The sequence below is a fragment of the Falco cherrug genome, chromosome 7 (assembly GCF_023634085.1).
Source record: "Falco cherrug isolate bFalChe1 chromosome 7, bFalChe1.pri, whole genome shotgun sequence".
In the NCBI taxonomy this organism is placed as follows: Eukaryota; Metazoa; Chordata; class Aves; order Falconiformes; family Falconidae; genus Falco; species Falco cherrug.
Genome location: NC_073703.1, coordinates 891,129 through 910,402, shown reverse-complemented (window position 1 = coordinate 910,402; position 19,274 = coordinate 891,129). Strand labels below are relative to the sequence as shown.

Genomic DNA, 19,274 nt, shown 5'->3' with positions numbered 1-19,274 from the left:
GAATGCAGTAGTTTCTTCAATTGCCAACTCCCTCACCAGAATTCCCTGATGTTCTTGAAATCTGTTGCAATACTTGTGTAAGAAACTAGAGCAGTTCTAAGACCATCAGCCCACTCTTCTGGTCCAGGTGGTGGCTGAAGAAGGTGCTGAGCTCACTCACTGTGTTTTGCTGTTCTGCTGTTACCCTGCCAGCATCCACAAACGTTGTATTAGAGATGCTGGAGACTGCATCTCATCCCTTTAGTACATATTCATGGATCTATTATCCATACGTTTATTTAGTTCTTTTGTAAACCTTTGGATGCTCTGTTTAAGACCCTTTACCAAAAGCACTTTGTGAGTCACTGCTGTGCCAGTATCGTTTGGGAAGGCTTTCCAGGTCTCAGCCTGGATGGCCCAGGTCTGTATCCTGTGTATTTCTGTGAATCTGTGCAAAAGAACTAAGTAAATTCTTAGGAGAGCTGCTCTGTTAGCCCAAGCGAGTTAGGAAGCTGTGGCATTACTTCTTCATGAGAAGAGTCTTCACTTCAGTGAGCGAACTTGTCCTGCACTTGCCTTGCGTGTTCAGAAGTGGAGCTCAACACCTCTTGATGTGGATATAGGTGGCCAGAACTCTCCTTGCCATCTCACTTGTCTTGAGATGCTCAAAACCACTAGTAACTCCAAAGAATACTGAGATGTTATACTTGTAGTTGGTTAAAACAGCTATTATCTTTATTCCTTTGTACTTGCTGGACAGCATGGAAGGTTAATTTTTGCTAATTTTTTGATAGCATCAGAAGGTAACTTTGTACACACGATGCTCTTCCCATTCCTTCTCTTAAATGACAGTTGCGCTCTCTCACTACCTAAAGAACTTGGGCATTGGCTCTCACCGATTTTCATAGCATTTCTTTAATGCTTTGAATTCAGGGAGGGAAAAGCTTCTGTAAAATATGGGTGTAAGCAGCTGGATACTCTTTGCATCTTGGCCTTGGGGACTGCAGAAATAAACAGAAGGAAAATAAGAGTTTGGAGGAGAATATTGTTGATGTTACCCTGTTAAAATGGCCGTAACAAGACTGCCAAGTCATTTAAGAAGTAATTGTGTTTTAAAAAAGCTTTGAATAAGAGAGTGACTTGGAGATCTGGAAAAGTTCCAGGCTTTGGGTCTTTGCCCTGGCTTTCTTCTGCAAACAAACCCTTCTGCAACATCTGCGTGCTGTAAGGTATCGGGTTATTTTTTGCACGTGTACATGTGAAATGATGCATCGGTTCAGCCGTATAGATCCATTGGTGCCTTAGTGCCATGGTCTGGTACAGCACAGAGCATGGACACCATGCTCACTTGCAGACAGTGTCAACAATATGTCAAAAAATCCCAACCCCAAACATACGTAGAGAAGAGGCTTGATCTCTTTGTCTGAAACACTTGGTTTCTTTTTCTTTGCAGACCTGAATAGATCTTGTAATGCTTATTCATATCTGATCAAAAGGGAGGACTGAAGGGTTCACAGATGAAACACCGTTTCAAAGAGCATCTAATGCACTTTATTCGTTAGCTACTTACAACTCTTAACAGGATACAGTTTCGCTTTTCACACCATTGTTGCTAAAAATATGAATTGGCTTGAAAAAGTTATTAATCCCCTCTCTAGATCCAGACATTACTTGCTAAGAATGAAAAATCATCTCAGAATAAAAGTAATATCAGTTGACAAATAGTTGAACTTCTTTTTATACAGCCACTAAGTGTTTGACAGTCTTGAGCATAGCAAATTGATGGAAAAAACCAGCTCTTCTCTGATCTGATTCTTACTTTGCGTTTTGTTTTCCTTAAATGACTTGCTGGATTTATTCACTCAAAGATTTCACATGGAAAATAGAAGAAAAAAATCCATCTGGACTTGGTGGGAAGGCTCTGAGAAGCAGGAGCTGAATTGGCCATCTCTGAGACCAGCGAAGAAGAGGGGATGCGAAGGTCCTCCTTCACGGCACCGATGGGCGGTAGCCTTCATGGGGAGGACAGAAGACAACAGCCTGGCTGAAATGAAAAACTTATGGAAAGCTGAGGTGTTTTCCCCCTCTCAGGGAAAGTCTGGCCCAAATTATCCTGAGCAAGCTGGTTTACCTTGGAGCCTCTGAGCCTTTAAGGACATCTGGGGGAATTTCCCTGCTGCAGCAGCTCGTGCAACAGCACTGAACAACTATTCTTCCTCTGTATAGTGATATTTGCATCCCTATAAATGAAGCTAATATGCAAATTTTTTGAAGGCATGTGGGAGATGAGGATCTGTGATGGATTTGATTTTTCTTAGATATCAACAACCCCATCCAATATGTTTTCGGTTTATTAAAACATTTAGACCGGCTTTTGTTGAATAAATAAGCTGCAATATAGGATTTTGGCCAGATTCTGCAGATCATAGTTTCATTTACAGTAAGACCCTGATTCCATTTTTTTTTTTCCAAGAATAGACATAGTGTGTGGATTATGTGAGGCTTTTGGCAGGTCTTTCATGGCCTTTGTTTAAACTTTGCTGAAATGCCGTGCCATAGTGTGATGGCGAGGCTGCCTGATGGATTGAGCAGATGTGGAGTCCTGTGCATGTGCTGCAAATGTCACGGGTCCTCTGCAGGAATTGTAGAGGGTTGTGTAAAACTGGGGAAAATACTTGTGTTTCTGGGAAAAAGTGGAAAGGCTCATTTGTGGATTTATTAACAAAATCAGTCTATTAGAAGTGATCTAGGGTCAGTTGACCTTGAGAGACTTTTTTTTTTTTCCCATTAGAAAAGCAGGAACGTTTTAATCGTGTGTATTTAGTAATACTGTAAATTATTCCCATGGATGGATTGTTAAAGAAGGCAAATTCTGTCTTTGCTCAGTGGAGCACTTTTATGTTCGGTTTTTAGGCTTAGGTAGCCAGCCTCAATGCAAGTGAAGGTAAATCTAAGTTAACAAGTGTCCTAAATTAGTTTTTCCAGATCTCTTTTTGCATCGATGATGTTAGCTTTTGGAGCTAATGTCTATCTCTGTGGGAGACTTATGCGTTCAAGTTCTTTTTCTACTAAAAATTGTCTTTAGCTTACCAGAGGGATCCTGCAGACATTGCACTTCTTGTGGTAAACATCTTGGAAAGTAATTGGGGAGCAAACGGAAGGTGGAAATTACAAGGCAGGCAGTGCTTGAATCCAGCCTTCCCTTCTGGATCCATTTTCCAGATAAAGTTTTGGGGATCATAGAATGGTAGAACGGGTTGGAAGGGACCTCTGAAGTTTATCTAGCCCAGCCCCCTGCAATGAGCAGGAACATCTTCATCGAATGCAAAGGTCTGAGCCAGAACTCAAGTCAGATAACTTTCTGGTTGTTTGAAAGAAAGTCTGAAGAAAAGGTTCAGATCATTTTTGAGAAGAACTGATAGAAATCTGAATTTATTTTCTGTTAGTCTACACCAGGCAGCTTTTGAATGAGCACTCAGCACTGTAATTCTTTTCTCAAATATGTGAGGAGAGACAAAAAGTGATGTTTTCTTGCTCTCAATTTGGAAATGGTTCGTTTTTCTTCAGCTGCTATAACATAATACCCCAGCATTACTGGAGAAGCAGTCTCCGCCTGCCTTGGCTGGAGCCCAGCCCTTGTGGGAGCCTGCTGGCTGGCTGCTCCCCACCACACACCGCTGACTTTTATGGCCATGGCAGTGTTGCTGGTCATTCTTCACTGGGTTTTAGAGCTCTAGTCATACAGCCCTCTCAGGGTTGGTTCAACTTGAATGTGGCAGTGAAGTCTTAAATCTGTATTTTGTCCCTGTAATCAAGATATGAACTCCTACAGGCCGTGTAGCTTTTTTTATAAGGGAAAGCAGGACTTGCCCTTTAGCACCAAAAAGCAAAAACCCATGAAATGTAAGATAGAAGTGTAACTCCCAGGGCACGAAAAAAAAAAAAGTCATGTTCTCCTCTTTGCTAATCTGTTAGGATTCTTTTTGTGTCTATTTGTACATCCTATGCTTCTTCCTCCAGTAAGCATAATGCACTCAGAGTGGGGAAGTTGCAAGAGTCTCCATGCACCAGGTGTCCTTAGACATTGACATGCGCCAAGTTTATCTTTAGAAAGCTCCTATGGCTCCTCATTGGCATCAGGAGTCAGCCATCTTCAAGCTGTGTCCTTAAATGAAGATTAGGATAATTTGGCTGTACCTGTGGTGTTGGCTCTCAGAGGTGATGAAGCAATCAAGATCAAGCTCTGCTGGGTGGTAAATTGCAGGCAGAGACCCAGGGAGATGCAGGGATTACCTTCCCATCCTTGCCAAGTGTGTTTTTGTATGAGAAGCTGATTTGATGTGAGCCCTCCAGGTCAGCTCACAGCAGGTCTGGAGATGAAGGATGTACATCTGCAGGTCTTGTCCATCAAGAGTGCAGAGGGAGAAGGAAACCAGGGTGAAAGTTAGATGGGGATGGTGAAGGACAGCACGGGTAGTTGTTTAAAATGCCCATGTTTGCTGACAATTCTGAGACTTGGAAGTATTTATATTGTTTAGGAACATTACATTGGGCTGTTTTGATTAGTAACCATCTGATACCCCTCTGCCTTGTTGCCTTTGATAATTAAAAAAAGCCAGCTTGCAGGCTGAGGATTTGCAGCATCCCTGAAGTGGGAAAAGGATGGTGTAAAACTTGCAAGCTGTGCAGCTGAGGGAGGGAAGTTGATGGTCCTGCAGTTGCAAGCTGCTGGAAAAGTGTCCACATTTTGCCTGCAGAACTGAAATAAAAAAAAAAAAACCACAAAACTGTTTTGCTGAATGTAGAGGAACAGAAACCAAATGTGAAAACTTGCAGTGGATTTTCACATGAACCAGAAAAATTCCTCTCGAGCTTGAAAGGTAAATGCAGATCATGGGAACTGGGGGCTCTAGAGTATTGCTGAGGACTAAAACGAACCTCAAGGTGTTGATGTTTGATTTCCAGTGACGTAGAACTTGCTAGCAGGTGAAGGTCATACACAAGTGACTATGTGTTTTGTACTTTCCACACCATGGCAACAAGTTCTTATTAGTGAGGGTTGCAGTAAAAAGTCAATTATATAAAATGCACTGGAGCTTATCAGGGAGACTCCCATGATGATATTTTTGGTACAAAGTAGTTTTTTGTACAGAACAGCATCATTATTGTGATGGTTTGTGAGATTTCATAAGTTCCACTGTGGTGTTTGCATTGCTCTTCATACTAATTACTGGATTAAACCAATGAGTCAAAGTACATAAACCACTAAGTTTCCAATCATCTGCATCAAACCGGAAACTGTTTCCCTCTAACTTATGTCCAAGTGTATTGTTGTCTATTCTGCTAGAGAGGGCATGCTTCTGAATTTCTCCAGGGAACATCAAAATAAGAGGGACCTGAAACTGGTTGGAAAAGAGGCTTTCTCCCATCAGTTTGTGGCATGTACTGCTTAATTTGTTGGCACTGGTAACCTACTTGCTGAAGCACCTGTGTTTACACAAATGATTTTTTTTTTTTTTTTTTTCCCCCTGCTAACTGCTTTCTGTTGTGGCTGATCAGAGATTGTGGCCTTCCTGCCCCCTGGGAGCTGGTGTCTTTAGGGACTGGGTATCAGGTGTGAATAGCAGAGTAAATATCAGATGCTTTTCCAAAGGTTTCTTCCTCCTCCTAATTCCTCCCCACCCTGAAAAAACCCTGCTCTCAGATGTCTCTTAAAGGGATTACACTGTTTTGCTAATTTGTTGAGTAATTTTTAATGATGTCATCTCGACAACACTAGAAAGTTGACTTCTTTTGCCAACGAAAAGTGTGGGAGGGAGAAGCTGCACCAGGAACAAAGGAAACCAATGGGAAATTGCTCGAAATGTGATGACTGAATGGGGAAAATCAGATTCCCTTGAATACTGTGGTGTCTGATTTCTGATGCTGAATTTACGTGCTGAGTTGTCTCCTCCCAATGGCTAGCTTGTTCTTATGCATTGAACATTAACTCTGCAAGGGCTGGCAAAAATGTTTTAATTTTTTAAATCAAATTTATCTATTTTAAATTTGTGACAGTGTTTACACAATACAAATATAAAAATATATTTTAAAAATTTATTCTTGGAATAATCATTAACATCAAGATTTTTGTTCTAGGTGAAAGAAGAGATGCTGTTTGAGGCCCTGGTTACCAGAAAGACAGTGACAGTAGGAGAGAAGTTGATCTTGCCATACAAACTAGCCGAGGTCTGTACATGATGCCTATTATTAAAAAGGCAACGCTGGGGGTGGTTTTCAATGCTTTGAGATGTACATTCAGCTCCACTAGAGTTTCTTACCAGTTTTTATTTATTTACCTAAAAATAACATATGAGAAGGTAATGAGTATGAATGTAGGAAATGATTGACTTTACCTTCTGCACCATTCCTGGAGAGCAGGTTTTGGGCTTTATTCTGTGCTAGTCTTTAACTGTTTTAATGTTGTTTAAATTTGAACTGGTTGTGTGAATGTTCTCCAAAGCAGAACTGTGCATTGCTGAGTATATATGGTACAAGTAGTAGTCTTCATATGTTCCTTAACTGTAGTATTGATTCATCCCACAGCAGAGCAGTGGCTTAAGACCAACAAAATTTTTGGTGGGGTTCTACGTGTCTGTTAGTCATGGATCTTGTGTGGGAGTAGCTTCTTAGGAGATTCCCATTAGCTTTTCTTCAGACATCTCACAACCTGGGTCCTTGCAGGAAGCTTTGGAGCAGTTACAGCCCCATCAGCCTCCCTCAGACCTGAGTGTAGTCTGCACCACTGCTAACCACGGGGCTGGCACTGCATGAAATGTTTTAACTTCTCTATTATGGTCTGTCTCAGGGTTACAATGTCAGCAAACATGTTTTTTTCTAAATATGTAGTTTCCTGGAATCTTGAGTTACATTCTGTGGCTGGTAAACAGAAACACCTCTTTTTTTTCTTCTAATATTCTCCAAAGTCTGTAAGCTCTGCTCTGCTGTGGTACTTGTTTTGGCTGTTTCTGCATCTAGTGTTCTCGTATCCCTCTGCCAGTTTACGAATGTTAGGCACCACATTGCACCACACTCGGTCCCCGGGTTCCCCTTGTCATGTGGTTGTATGAGAATCTGCACCATCTTGAGCAACGTCTCCGAGAGCAGTCTGTTGTGTCACAAATAAGTGAGCACAGGATGTGTTGTCGTGAGGGTCAGCTGTAGATAATTCAGTTCCTTTTTTCCAGGAAAAAAAGAATAATTCTCCCCTTTTGCAATTTTGTGTTTAAGCTCAGTAACTGTTAACTGAACTTTAATCTTTAAAAGTGAAATGTTGCCTTTGTGCAAGGCTTGAATCTCCTGTAACAAAGGGCACACAAATGCTCTTGCTGTGTCTTTGTGATGGGTGTATAATGGATGTGGTGTTTGTACTTTTTTCCTGCATCTTAGGCACAGGCTTGAGAAATTGGTAGAAAAGTTTAAAATGTAACTGTAACCGGCCTTCTGCTGGAGGTTACTTCCCAACAGCTGTGAAGATGGAACAATGTGCAGCGCTGGGCCTTCAGCCACCTTGCTGCAAGGCATGGCAGGCTGCATTAAACTGTTTCTTCTAATGTTTTAACCTGGGCCACCAGGTTTTGTATTGAAGCAGCTCACAACAGTCTTACCTAGATGCTCCTTGATTTCTGTTGAGATCAGAATCCCTCTTGCTGCCTAAACTGCCTGAGCATGAATTTCTCAAGTGCTTTCCAGAATGGTTTTGGTGATGTCTATGCTCACAAATCTCAGGTACTCACTTAGAAAGGTTTGTCACCAATAACTAGTACAAGACATGAAAGGCGAAGGTCTAGTGATTGTGGTGACTGTGGGGTAAGACAAAGGAGCACAAGGCTCTGGTGGGAAAGGTTGATGCAATCTCCATGACAGAACCATTTTGTAAGCAGCTATGAACTGTATTAAGAAAAGATAGGCACCACCCATGTGTTTCATTCGCTGGCCTTACAACATTAGCATCCTGACCACCAAATTTTACCTGGCAATGGCTTCTCTCTGCTGGGAGGTTTGCTGCTGCTTGCTCATGCTCGATGTACTAGCGCAGAATTGGAGATGCTCTGACTGGAACCTCACCATAATAAGAGGTCTTCTCCTGGTCTTTGTCTGGCTGGGGCAGTAAGAGAGGTGACTTAGATCAGATCTGTCTGAATCGGGGAGGAAGAGTAAGGTTCATTTGACATTTTGGGACTTTACAGAGAATATCTGATAATCCCACTCATGACTAATTGGATTGTTAGCTCATTGGTTCCCAACAGTGCCGGTTATTCTTCTTGTGTGTTTTACAAAAGAGCATTATAGTTGGCTCAAATGGGTGGAGTGATTGAGGTTTTGAGGATTTTCAGACATGACTGTCCCACCACAGTTCCTATAACTCAGAGGCAGCTGCCTTTTCTGATAAAGTGATGATGTATGTAGCAGGTACTTTATTTTTTGGATGCTGAATGTGTGATGTTTTTTGCATGGCTTGTTGATACACTGAAGGTTTCAGAGCAGTTTGTCTGGAAAAGACTACTGCAGTGGCTCTCAAAAAAGGATTGTAAAAATGTCATTTTGGCATGCGCTTGCTTTTTTATGCCATCAAGAAGAGCAGTTTGGATCTACCCAAGTGCATTCCAAGGCTTTGAATGATTTTATACAGGCAGCCTGTACAGTGTAGCAGTTATAAAAGAAGAGCAACAACTCAGCAAAAGAAGGAATTCTAAGAAGTTTTATTTGGTTCTGAAATCTACTGTCTTGCCTGTGAGTGGAAATAGTACGTTATTGGGCTCTCTAGGTGAAATGGGATTAAATAGCCTTGGGCTATTCTACCTCCAGCATCACTGATGAGACTGCCCAGGACAGCGGGAGAGTTTGTTGTTGAGGAGACTGATCCTGATGGAGCCATTGGCTCTGTAGGTGAGCACTCACAGACCTGGGTTCCTTGGTTGTCTTCTATCTCTTCCTAAATTTTTAGTTACTAGCAAAGAGTTAGAAGTATGGTGCTTTAATTTGAAATAAACATTATTAAGTAAAAAGCCTTGAGAGATCTTACATTTGGGGTGGGTTCCTGAGCTTTGATGGAGGTTCCTATGTGCATCTGCTCCATACTAAAGACACATACTGTATTCAGCGTGGGTGGCTGGACATGCCCCTGGGGGTTCAGGCATTGTTTCACTTTCTCTGCTCTGCACAGGGGCTGTCATTTGCTGATCCCTTTCATCAGACAGTGTTGAAATACATGTGGATGACAACTCAACATAGGAATACTTTCCATGGAATGGCTAATGCTAATGTGATCATTCTGTGACCACAGCCTGGCTCCTGTGAGATCTATAACCTCAGGGTCCCTGTGTGACAATTGTCACCCTCGCCTTAATAGTCTTGAATGGGCAGAGGAGATGTAGGTGGCCTGGAGTAATCTTTTCCTTCAGAGGCTGGGACACATTAGAGCTGAGATTGGACTTTATTATACCAAGTCAAGCCTTTTCTCTTCCATTTTCCCGAGCTGTAGTCCCACAAGCACATGGAGGGGACGCCTTTGTTGGATTTGCAGTGATGCTGCATTCCTCTCTGTCTGCATGCTTGCTCACTGCGTTGTTATTGTGTGATGATTAGAAACACTGTCCTGTGCTTTGGGACTTTTTTTTTTTTCCAGCAGTGGTTTGAGCACTTGGCAACAATCAGGCTCTCTTCCTGGGTTTGTTCTGTTCATCTTTGCAGTAATTTATGTAAAACTAAATATTTCATTCTGGCACATTTTGATGCTTGTGTAAAAGGTACTGTAAAATGTCCTTGTGGAGACAACTGGTGAACGGACTTCCATTAGCCTGAAGCCTACAGTGTCGAAGGTGACAACAGCAATTAACAACCATCTCCTCTCTGTTAATCCATATTGTGCTACTTACGACTTTTCTTGATGGCTTTGCCCCCATGAGGCATGTTGGGCTATGCCACAGCGAGTTGCATGCCGTTTTTTAGTTGGGCTTAAATTTTGGCTTTGCCAACTCTGTTTCTTTCAGTAAGTAAGGCTTCTTCAGTCTTGCCTGCATACAGCTGTTCTGCTGGATGACCTTGGAGGACCTAAATCAGGTTAATGCGTTAAAATGTTGTCTTGAAGTCCCACAAAGCAAAAGCACTGCCTCCTCTGTACCAGGAGTTGCCAGTACAGTCATCTTCAACCGAACAAGTTCTCTTCAGCTGATAAAATTCTAAGTTCTTCCCAGCACATAGAGATTTTGGTTTACTTTATTTGGCCCAGGGGGGTACAAGACATGCAACGGCAGCGTCTGCTTGAGCAGGGCCACAGCCAGCAGCAGATAAACTTGTGAACTGAGCTCCCATTTCAAGGTGTGATCGGTTGTTTCTTGGCGTGTAGTCAGTGCCTGTCCTCAGGGCATTACAAGGGTTATGGAATGAGCATGTGGTTCTTCAGGAAGACTCTGCAAAGTGTAATGTGCCGTCAGATTTTTCTGATTGTTCAGTAAATTGTGTTGTATTGTTAAGAGGTTGTATCTGACCATGGCGTTAACATTCAAGTACATTCCTGCATTGCTGGAGCTACTGGTATTTCTGAAATGAAAAAGAGGCAGTCAAGGAGAGACCTGGCTTTGAAGGTAAAATTCAACACTGCTCTGTAATTGCAGCCTCTCCTTGCTGTGGCACTGATGGCAAACGTGGGCTTGATAGTAGACACCACGTATCTGCAGCCCTGCAGGGAGAGCTGCCCGTTGGCTCTCAGTCTGCATCTCCAGCACTTGTCGAAATTTAAATGAGTGAGGACACCACATCCATAAATAATGCTTATATTTACCTCTGGCAGCTGCCTCTTATCTTCAGAGCCACACTGGCTTGTCTGCCGCAGAGCTGCCTCCTGAAACCATTCACTTTTCCTTTTATAGTAGCTGGATGGTATTTTAATGTGGTGTTTGGAATGACTGCGTAATTTGGTCTAGTGCTAAGGTTTAGAAGCTTTACACTGTAGATAAACTTGGGGAAAAAAGGCTGCATGGACATGAAAGGCTGCAGTTGTGTTCGGAGGTCTGGGTTTGTTGTCCAAACCAGCTGCCTATGTCTTTATCAAGAATGAGATGGTGCATTAATGGAGCTAGCAGCAGTTAATGCATTTCCAGAGAAATCATGGTGTATCTGTGGAGGGTGAGGACAGCATTTAGTAACAGTGAGCTGGCCAAGTCCACTTCATTTAGCAAATCAAATGCGGTGGTAAGGACCCTTCGAAAAGACATTTGACTACGGGAGCAAGAGAGCCATCAGTGGTGTCTGGGATGGTCAGAGTATTTGATTCAGGTCTGTCTTGAACGCTGGGATCTCTCTGCAGCCACAGTATTCTTCTTCCTAATAAGGTAAAATACAGCAGGCACACAGATGAAATGAGGGAAAAAGGATTTTAATGGCAACAGAATAATAACACAGGCCAGGGGTTGCTGTTGTCCTTCCCCAAGTGCCCCTCAACTCCAGACTCTAGCATTTTCTTCATATATTATTATGTGGATTTTTGCACTTCTCCTACTGAGGTAGGGAAGTTTCATAAGCCACACTTCAGATATGTAAAAGAAAAAAAACCAACAACCAAACATGATAAATATTAAATGGCTTAGCTGATGTTTGATAGGAAACACACAGCCAATGCAGGAGCAGAGCACTTTAGTAAAATCTTTGTGGAGAACTTGGGAGTTGTTAAAAATTTTTATCTTGATCCTTCTTGTATAATCTGAGCATCATCTTAACCTGTGCAAGGCACTGCCCTTCTGGGCTGTGTCTGTCTTCCTGCTTCTATCTAAATAATTCAAAGAATTCAGTTTTTCCCCATTTCCGCTTACTGCAAGTCTCCAAGGCCATTAGTTGAAGCACGTACCTCTCTCGTATCCATTCAGCATCTTGGCTGGTGGTACCCACTCCCCCTTTGCATCACGCCAGAGGTGAGCCCTGTGTCTGAGCCCCTCAGCCGTCCCCACCATGTTTCCATCCTGTTTGTTCTGTGTGTCAGGCTGGTGTCTGCCACCTGCTTCTCTGTTTTTCACCAGTCTCTGTACTCTCCCATGTTCTTCATCGAATGAGGAAAAACTCATTATCAAAGTAAATACATCTGTTAGTGAGTCCTCTTTTACACTGCTCCAGAAAATAGTTTTTTTCCGTGATGTTTCCAATTAATTTAGTTCTGATGGTATTTCTTAAGTGAATGACTTTGCAAAAAGATGTCAGTTTAGCAGATTTTTGTAGCTTTCAGCCATTTGTGACCAAGGACATTTTATCCCTAAGGGTGGGTTAGTTAATTCATTCACACTTCCGGAAGAAACCTGATGTGAAATTGGCCAACAGAATGGAAATAAAATATGTGAGAAAACTTCTTGGGCAACAAGTGACCTGATTCTTCCCTCCCTTTAATTTTGAAAGCTGTTAGGAGCTAGTTGTCTGATGTGATGTCACCATAAATATGACTTGTGTTTAATTTAATGTGTGTTCATAATTGCAACTGGAAAATGGTTGTCTTAAAAACCAGAGAACTGAAGGGGACTGGGTTGTATTCCCGGGGGGGGGGGGGGGGGGGGGGCCTGCAAGCAGATGTTGTGGAGCACAAAAAAAGAGGCATGTTATTTCCTGCCCCTATAGCACTCTTCTATCTTGTGACAGCAAGACTTGGAATGCAAACATTTTTTTAAGTCCCTCCGCACTGCCCTAAGTATCCCTAGTTCCTTGGGGTCTGCTAACATTCTATGTAATGCCAAGATATTTTGAAAATTTTAATTTGAAAGGTTTTATAGGATGTAATGTGCCATCATACCTTTGCTTAAATGGCTATATGCTATTTAGCAAATGAGTGTTACAGGCAGGTGGTTATGTGGCCATGGCTGGACACCGTTGAACTGTTCCGTGATGGTGTGCAGAGCACTCAAATTGCAATTGAATCTGTGAAGCGCTTTTTGTTCTGCATAAATATGTGCAGCTATAGGTCCATGTGAAATCAGCTAATGATTAGTTAGAAAAGCATTTATGCAATTCAGGTTAGATTTGCTAACCAAAATATTCAGTCTCCTGAAAACCTGCTATGGCAGAAAAAAGCAGAGGGTAATGAGCATTGAACTGTGGTTTTAGTATGACAGTAAAGCAGGAGAAGACAGTCCAGGTCTTCTGTCTGCCTTTGCTGAGGGCTGGGCAGCCTCGCTTTGTCCTTTGTCTCAGATGTTCATCATCCCTGGGTCTGTTCTGGCTCAATTAACCAACCTAGAGAAAGTCCTTGGAGTGGAAGGAGAGTTGGGTTTGTGTCCTTTTGATAAGCTCAGTAGAAGTCTAGTAAACACCAGTATTGTGCTGTGTGGAGAACGGGGGAGAGGCGGAAACCCTTCTTGCCCAGGAGCGGTGGGGTAGGCACATGTCTCCGTTCCGGTGGCATGATGCCATGAGACTTTTTTTTTTTCCATGTCATGAAGTGTCACTTCACCTTGACCTCCTTCACCTGGGATGAATTTCTTGCTGGTGAATAGAAGCCACTTGGCATGTTCATGAATAACTATCACAGGGTGGTTATTTTGGACAATAAACTGTGCTGCGTAAGTGGCTTAGGCTTGGAGAGAACATTTAATTTTTGGCATGGTAACAGTTAATTGGCAGAGACACAAGATGGAGAAGCCTTGTGGAGCAGACCTTAATGAGGGGAAAAAAGTACTTCATTACAGCAAAGAGTTGAGCGATGTTTCATTAGCTTATGTGCTAGTAGTGGTACTGTCTAATGCCTTTTTCAGACCATTATAAAAAGAAAAGGAATGGAGTTTCGGGGCCAAATGGCATAACATTACCTAAGATGTTTAAAAAACAAAAACAAACAAAAAAAAACACAAACCAAAAACCCAAAGGAAAAGATCATAGTTGTAACTAATCATGAGGATTTAACAGACTGAAAATCTTAAGAGGAGAAAAAGTAGGAGAGAAAATAATGAATAGCATGAAGAAAGTGGAATGAAAATTTTCAGTCCTGAAGTATGAGGACAGGGACACTTAATGGCATAGAAAGTAGCAAAACTGCTGGAAGCACCTACATATGCCAAACCCCATTAGCTTAGGAGACTCGTCACCACAGGTTATTAGCATCAGGAGCTTAGCAGGGCTCCTTTGAAGACCTGGTACGTTGATGAGTGTATTCAGAGTTAACAGATAAATATTAATAGAATAAAACTGAAACCCCACAAAGCTTTTAAGAGCCGAGCAAGCGTCTCTGCTTCAGGACATGAGGGCAACCTGTCAGTGTAGAACTTCAAAAGAAACTGTTTCATGGGATTAAGTTTCTCATTTTTCCCTTCAAAATGCAAGGACCAGCTGTGCTTGGTGACAGAATACAGATTAGATGAGACTAGTGGTTTTATCAGACTGGTGTCCTGCATGTGTTTCTTCATGGGATACAGCATCCTTCCTTTATTAGAAAGACTAGAGTCCATTGACGTTCGGTCTTTTTTTAACCTGTTTTCATTATGTTTTCATGTTATTATATGATTATATGCCCTAACTTTCCCACAAAGTAGTGCATGGGAGATGATGCTGAGATCTGGCTGAACAGAGCTCATGTCTCTGAGGATCTCCCAGACCTGCAGACCTTCTTGGCTGCCAACGTACACCTGAACACCTGGGGAACCCGTCACTCGTGTGCCAGAGCTGTTATGGTCATTCTGCTGCTCTGTGCCACCATGAAACTTCTTGTGTCTTAGCTGCATTCATGCTATTTATTTGGCACTAAAGTCTGGGAGAAAAGGAAGATGTTTGAATTTCAAGATTTCTGAGCAAAGTCCAAAATCGTGACTTTAAGAAGGCAAATGCTGATTTGCCATGGACTACTCTGCCCATAACGGACGTCCCCACCCCAGCTGCCCTTCCTATCATCAAATCCATTCTTGACTCTTTAAAGATTTCCTTTAATTGCGTCTCATTACTGAAAAGATGCTTTAATTTCACAGAGTCCCTTTTGTTGCTTAAGTTTAGGATAAATGCATGTGACAAGTTTCATAGGAATGGAAAAAGCCATTCCTGGGTTAGCAAGTCTGCTCTTCCCACATGGGATGTAGTTTTGGTACAGTTGCTTGGAATATGGGCTTTTTCTATATAATGCCAATCTGAATAAATTTAGTTTGATTTCTTCTCAGCTTAAGGCTGTTCTTCAGTACCTGGAGGAGGAGGAGGCATAGAAGCTCCATGGCTGGACAGGTTCTGTTGCACAGACTTTGCTTCTACGGCTATAACAGCCAAGTTGTGACGAGAAATAATTTCTCTTTGAGGAAGCTTGCCAAAACCCCAGCCTGTAGTGAAGATGATGATACACTGGCAGAACAAGTTTTTCTACAATAGTGTCTTCTGCTTGGGAAGGGCCCATGGAAAGGCAGGATTTGGCTTGTAAAAGGTCGAGTGCTATTTGTGGTGATGTGTTGGACTTCACGGTAGAGTGCTGGTACGTTGTGCCTGTAAAGTGGTGATCAAATTTCCCTAAGCGTAGCCTACAGGTTCCTCCTCAGGTCAGGTCACACATCTACTTCTTGTGCCACTGAGTGACCTATTCATTTATTTCCGTACCAGTTTCAATGTGAAAACGTGGATTGAGTGGGATCTCGGTCCATGCTTTTGATAGGACAGACTCTGGATGAACATAGTGAAGGAAAACACATTTTTGTTTGGGGAAAAAAAAAGTGTTTGAAACCTTTGCCATCAGCAAATTTGGCTGCCTGGTGACTGATGGTCTGCAGCTGTTTATGGTGGCCTCGTGACCATGTGATGTGAGCACCTTTCAGGGCGCGTGATTGATGTGTCCCTTCTCTCACCCTTCCCTTCACAGGGAGAACCGAGAGCCACAGGCTCGTTTTCTGGAAGAGTTTTATTTCAGGAAGAGAGGGTGGGTATTTTTCTTTCTTGATGTGTTACAGATGACACTTTCTAACCATGCTGTCTAGACCAGAAGGCTTTGACTTCAGTCTTTTCAGGAAGATGATGCTTGTAACCGCATGACTCCACAGCTGAGACAGAAAACAGCTAACAAGATTTTGTTGGTTTAGTTTGGGTTTGGCTGTAACCTGGTGCTCTTTATGAAAAGTATGACCGCAGCATATCACATATTCAGCTACAATATGACAATATTATAGACAGGGACTTGCAAAGTGTCTTTAAAAATAAATGGCAGGCTTCAGTCTGTGATGGGGATGATTGGTCCCCATCTGTCCTCTTCCAAGTCCTGCCTATCACTAGCTGAGGTACAATAGGTGGGTCCTCAACACCCACGGAAGACTTTTTTGTTTCACATTTTCCACTTCATTTTCCCCATTTACATGCATCTAACAACAGGAGGACACAAGTCAGGAGGGAGCAGGTTGCCGGAGCATGCAGACACCACCTGTTATTTCCGGGGAGTCGTGTCAGCACAGGAACAGCCTGAGCAGTCTCAGTGGGAACGTAGGCAAGAGAGGAAGCAGTGTAAGAATGAATGCATTAACTCATGACAAAGACTGCAATATTAAAAATGTTTTTATTTAAAAAAATACTATATTTTTATTTAAAAAGTAACTAGTGATTAATGGTTTCTTATTTGCTAGAGTAGCAGGTAAGCTAGTAGCTCTGAAGGGCTTTCTTGTCAACCTGATGATACCCTGATGCAGGAAGACTGTCTCACTGGACAAAGCCATTGATTTGACTTCTCCTGTTGTGGCTGGGATTTTTTGGGAAGGGGGTTGGCATAGTTTGGGAGAGCCCCTGAAAATACCTCTGAGTCATACAGTCTGGCAGGTTGGAGATGGACCTTTTGTCTAAGGAAGGTGGTTGTGAAGGTACTGGGAGACTGGTCCTAGAGAAGGGAGAGCACAAGAAAAATTAAAAACCAGTATTTGATATGTAAAGCTGGAAACTAGTACCAAAAAGAAAAAATGTCTCTCAATCTGAGAACTTTATAACTGATTGAGTGAAAAAATTCTGCAATGCCTTCATGTTTCAGTGTTGTATTGGACAACAATTTGGTATTGTATTGTAGTGACATTCCAGTCTATTTTTTCTCATTGAAAAATCCACCCATAAGTTCTGGAAAACTTCATTGACACTTGCATCTCTTGGATAAAATCCATTGGCAGTACAGCATGCTGCCTCGGCTCCGGGGTGATGGTGGAATGTTTCTGCCAGGACATGGCAGCCAGCCGGGAAGACAGGAGCCAGCAGCTGTGGGTAGTGCAAGGCTTAGGGGTTTTAGTTTTGTTTTAAGTATATAGTTTGCAGGTACATTTGTAGAGGTAAAACATAAAAATGAGTGTTTTCGGGAAAGTTTACTGCATTTTTTAAATTAACTTTTTTTTTGTAATTGTACTCGCATTTTTCACTCTTCTTCCAATGATGCTTTTAAATAAATTTTCCTCCTCTTTAATCAAACATAAAAATCATTAAAAAGAACCTTTTGCAGGCTGGAGTCAGCATGGTGCGTTAATGATTAGAGTTCTCTTAGGAAAAGCAAACATGAGAATGACAGGATTTTAATATGATGCTAAGATAAAATACGAGTATGGAAAATTACATCATACTTATCCAGCCCGAGTATGATATAATACTCCTTGATGCCAAGATAGGGATTAAGCTAGAGTCTGATATCCTGCAAGAGTACTTTCCTCTGGGTGTTAAGCCTCTGTTTAAAAAAAAAAAAAAAAAAAAAAGCTAAGCCTGCCTGTCTCAGCCTATGTCCCGTGACCCAGAGGGTGAACCACAAAAGCTGCTTAATCTATCTCCCGCCGCAGGACATGGCTGTGAATGTAAACCAGACGCACGATGTATTCTGTCATAAATAGAAAGCCAGCAGGAAACCATAATTCTGTGTCCACACACACATGTGACTTGGGACCCGCCGAACAGGCTGAAGCTGATGTGAGATAAGAATGAGACACTAAAACCTGCATTTGGACAAAAAGAGGGATTTAGGCCGTGCCTAATTCCAGCAATTTATAGGTTTTAATCTATTTTTTTCAAATCCAAAAACGTTTTCCCAACTTTGGTGGTGAACTGTAGAGGGGATGCTGTGTGCCAGCAGGTTTTGTGTGCAGTGCTACTATACTTCATCACCATCCTCCTCGTTTTCTGCTCCTTCCCTCATTTAGCTGTGCTTCACAGCTATGTGTCTCTCCCTTCAGATGCTGCTCCCTCTCAGGCAGGAGGGATAGACCCAATGAGCCACCCTTGGCAGCTGTCTCCTGACTGTACAACGACAAACCCAAGCTGAAGCCACCTGACATAGGGTGTTTTTTCAGCCCTCATGGAGCAGTAACAGTGTTGGAGATATGAAAATTGGATTTTAATAGTATTTTAGCAGTAGCTACTTGCCCAATGCTAGCACTCTTATTAGTAGCTGGCAGCCTTAAGCCCTATTCAAATAAAAGTATATTTTGAGTCTGTTTTATTTAGTCATGTGTTTCATGACTGCTGCAGAGATTGTCACCAGGATGCCCATGTGTGCTGTTTTCAATTGACTGCGTGTCCAAGGTTTACTGAGGGTGGGAGATTGGCGGCTGTTCCTGCTCGTTAGACCCCTTCATGAGATACAAATCAAGTGCGTTTGGAGAGCTTGAATAGCTCTTGGTTTTGCTTGTTCTAATCTCGGATAAATCCTATTCCTGGTAGTGGCAGCTCTTCACACTGGCTAAGCATTGCTAATATTTTTCTTTTCATTTTTTTGAGAGAAAAATGTGGATTTTTTTAGAATAGAAACTGATTTATTGTGTAACTTATGCACACAGCGTAATTTTGTTGAATAGATACTGTGAGTCAAATAAGAAAACAAATACACTTTTTTCCTGATGTTTTTTTTCCCCCCGTTTGAAAATTATATATATTGCTCAAACCCACAGAATTGATTGAAAGAGGGAGGGAGGCATCATCAGATGATGTTAGCTAAATACCATAGGCAAAAATTCAGTAGATATTAAAATGTGGTGTTTTTCCTCTGAGTCATCCCAGAATAAGACATTTGTGTTACAGTAAGTACAGATGTAATTATGAAGCCAGATTTTACCTTAAGAGAATAAATGGGGGGGAAATGGGAATGGCTGATAAGGATTTTGAAACAGACATCAAATGATAACAAAGATCAAATCCTGTGTATGATAATGGCTCACAGAATTATTTTTTTTTTTGTAGGATATCAACAGGTTCCTGGGATTTAGTGCCAAATCCCTGAGCAGAAATGCCAATTGATTCATCGGGTAATGCACTGAAATTTATTCCACATATTAAAAGAAAAATAAACAAAGCCCCCATAGAACCACTAA

At 42.0% G+C, this 19,274-nt stretch overlaps 1 protein-coding gene across 11 annotated transcripts in view; it reads left to right on the top strand.

Annotated features, from left to right (window-relative positions):
- Positions 1-19,274, top strand: part of MYO9A (myosin IXA) — a 184,229-nt gene that overhangs the window by 79,521 nt on the left and 85,434 nt on the right. For all 11 annotated transcript variants that reach the window (XM_055716037.1, XM_055716034.1, XM_055716040.1 and 8 more), the window contains one exon: positions 6,118-6,207. In XM_055716037.1, coding sequence (XP_055572012.1) covers positions 6,118-6,207 — 90 coding nt within the window. The remainder of the gene's footprint in view (positions 1-6,117; positions 6,208-19,274) is intronic.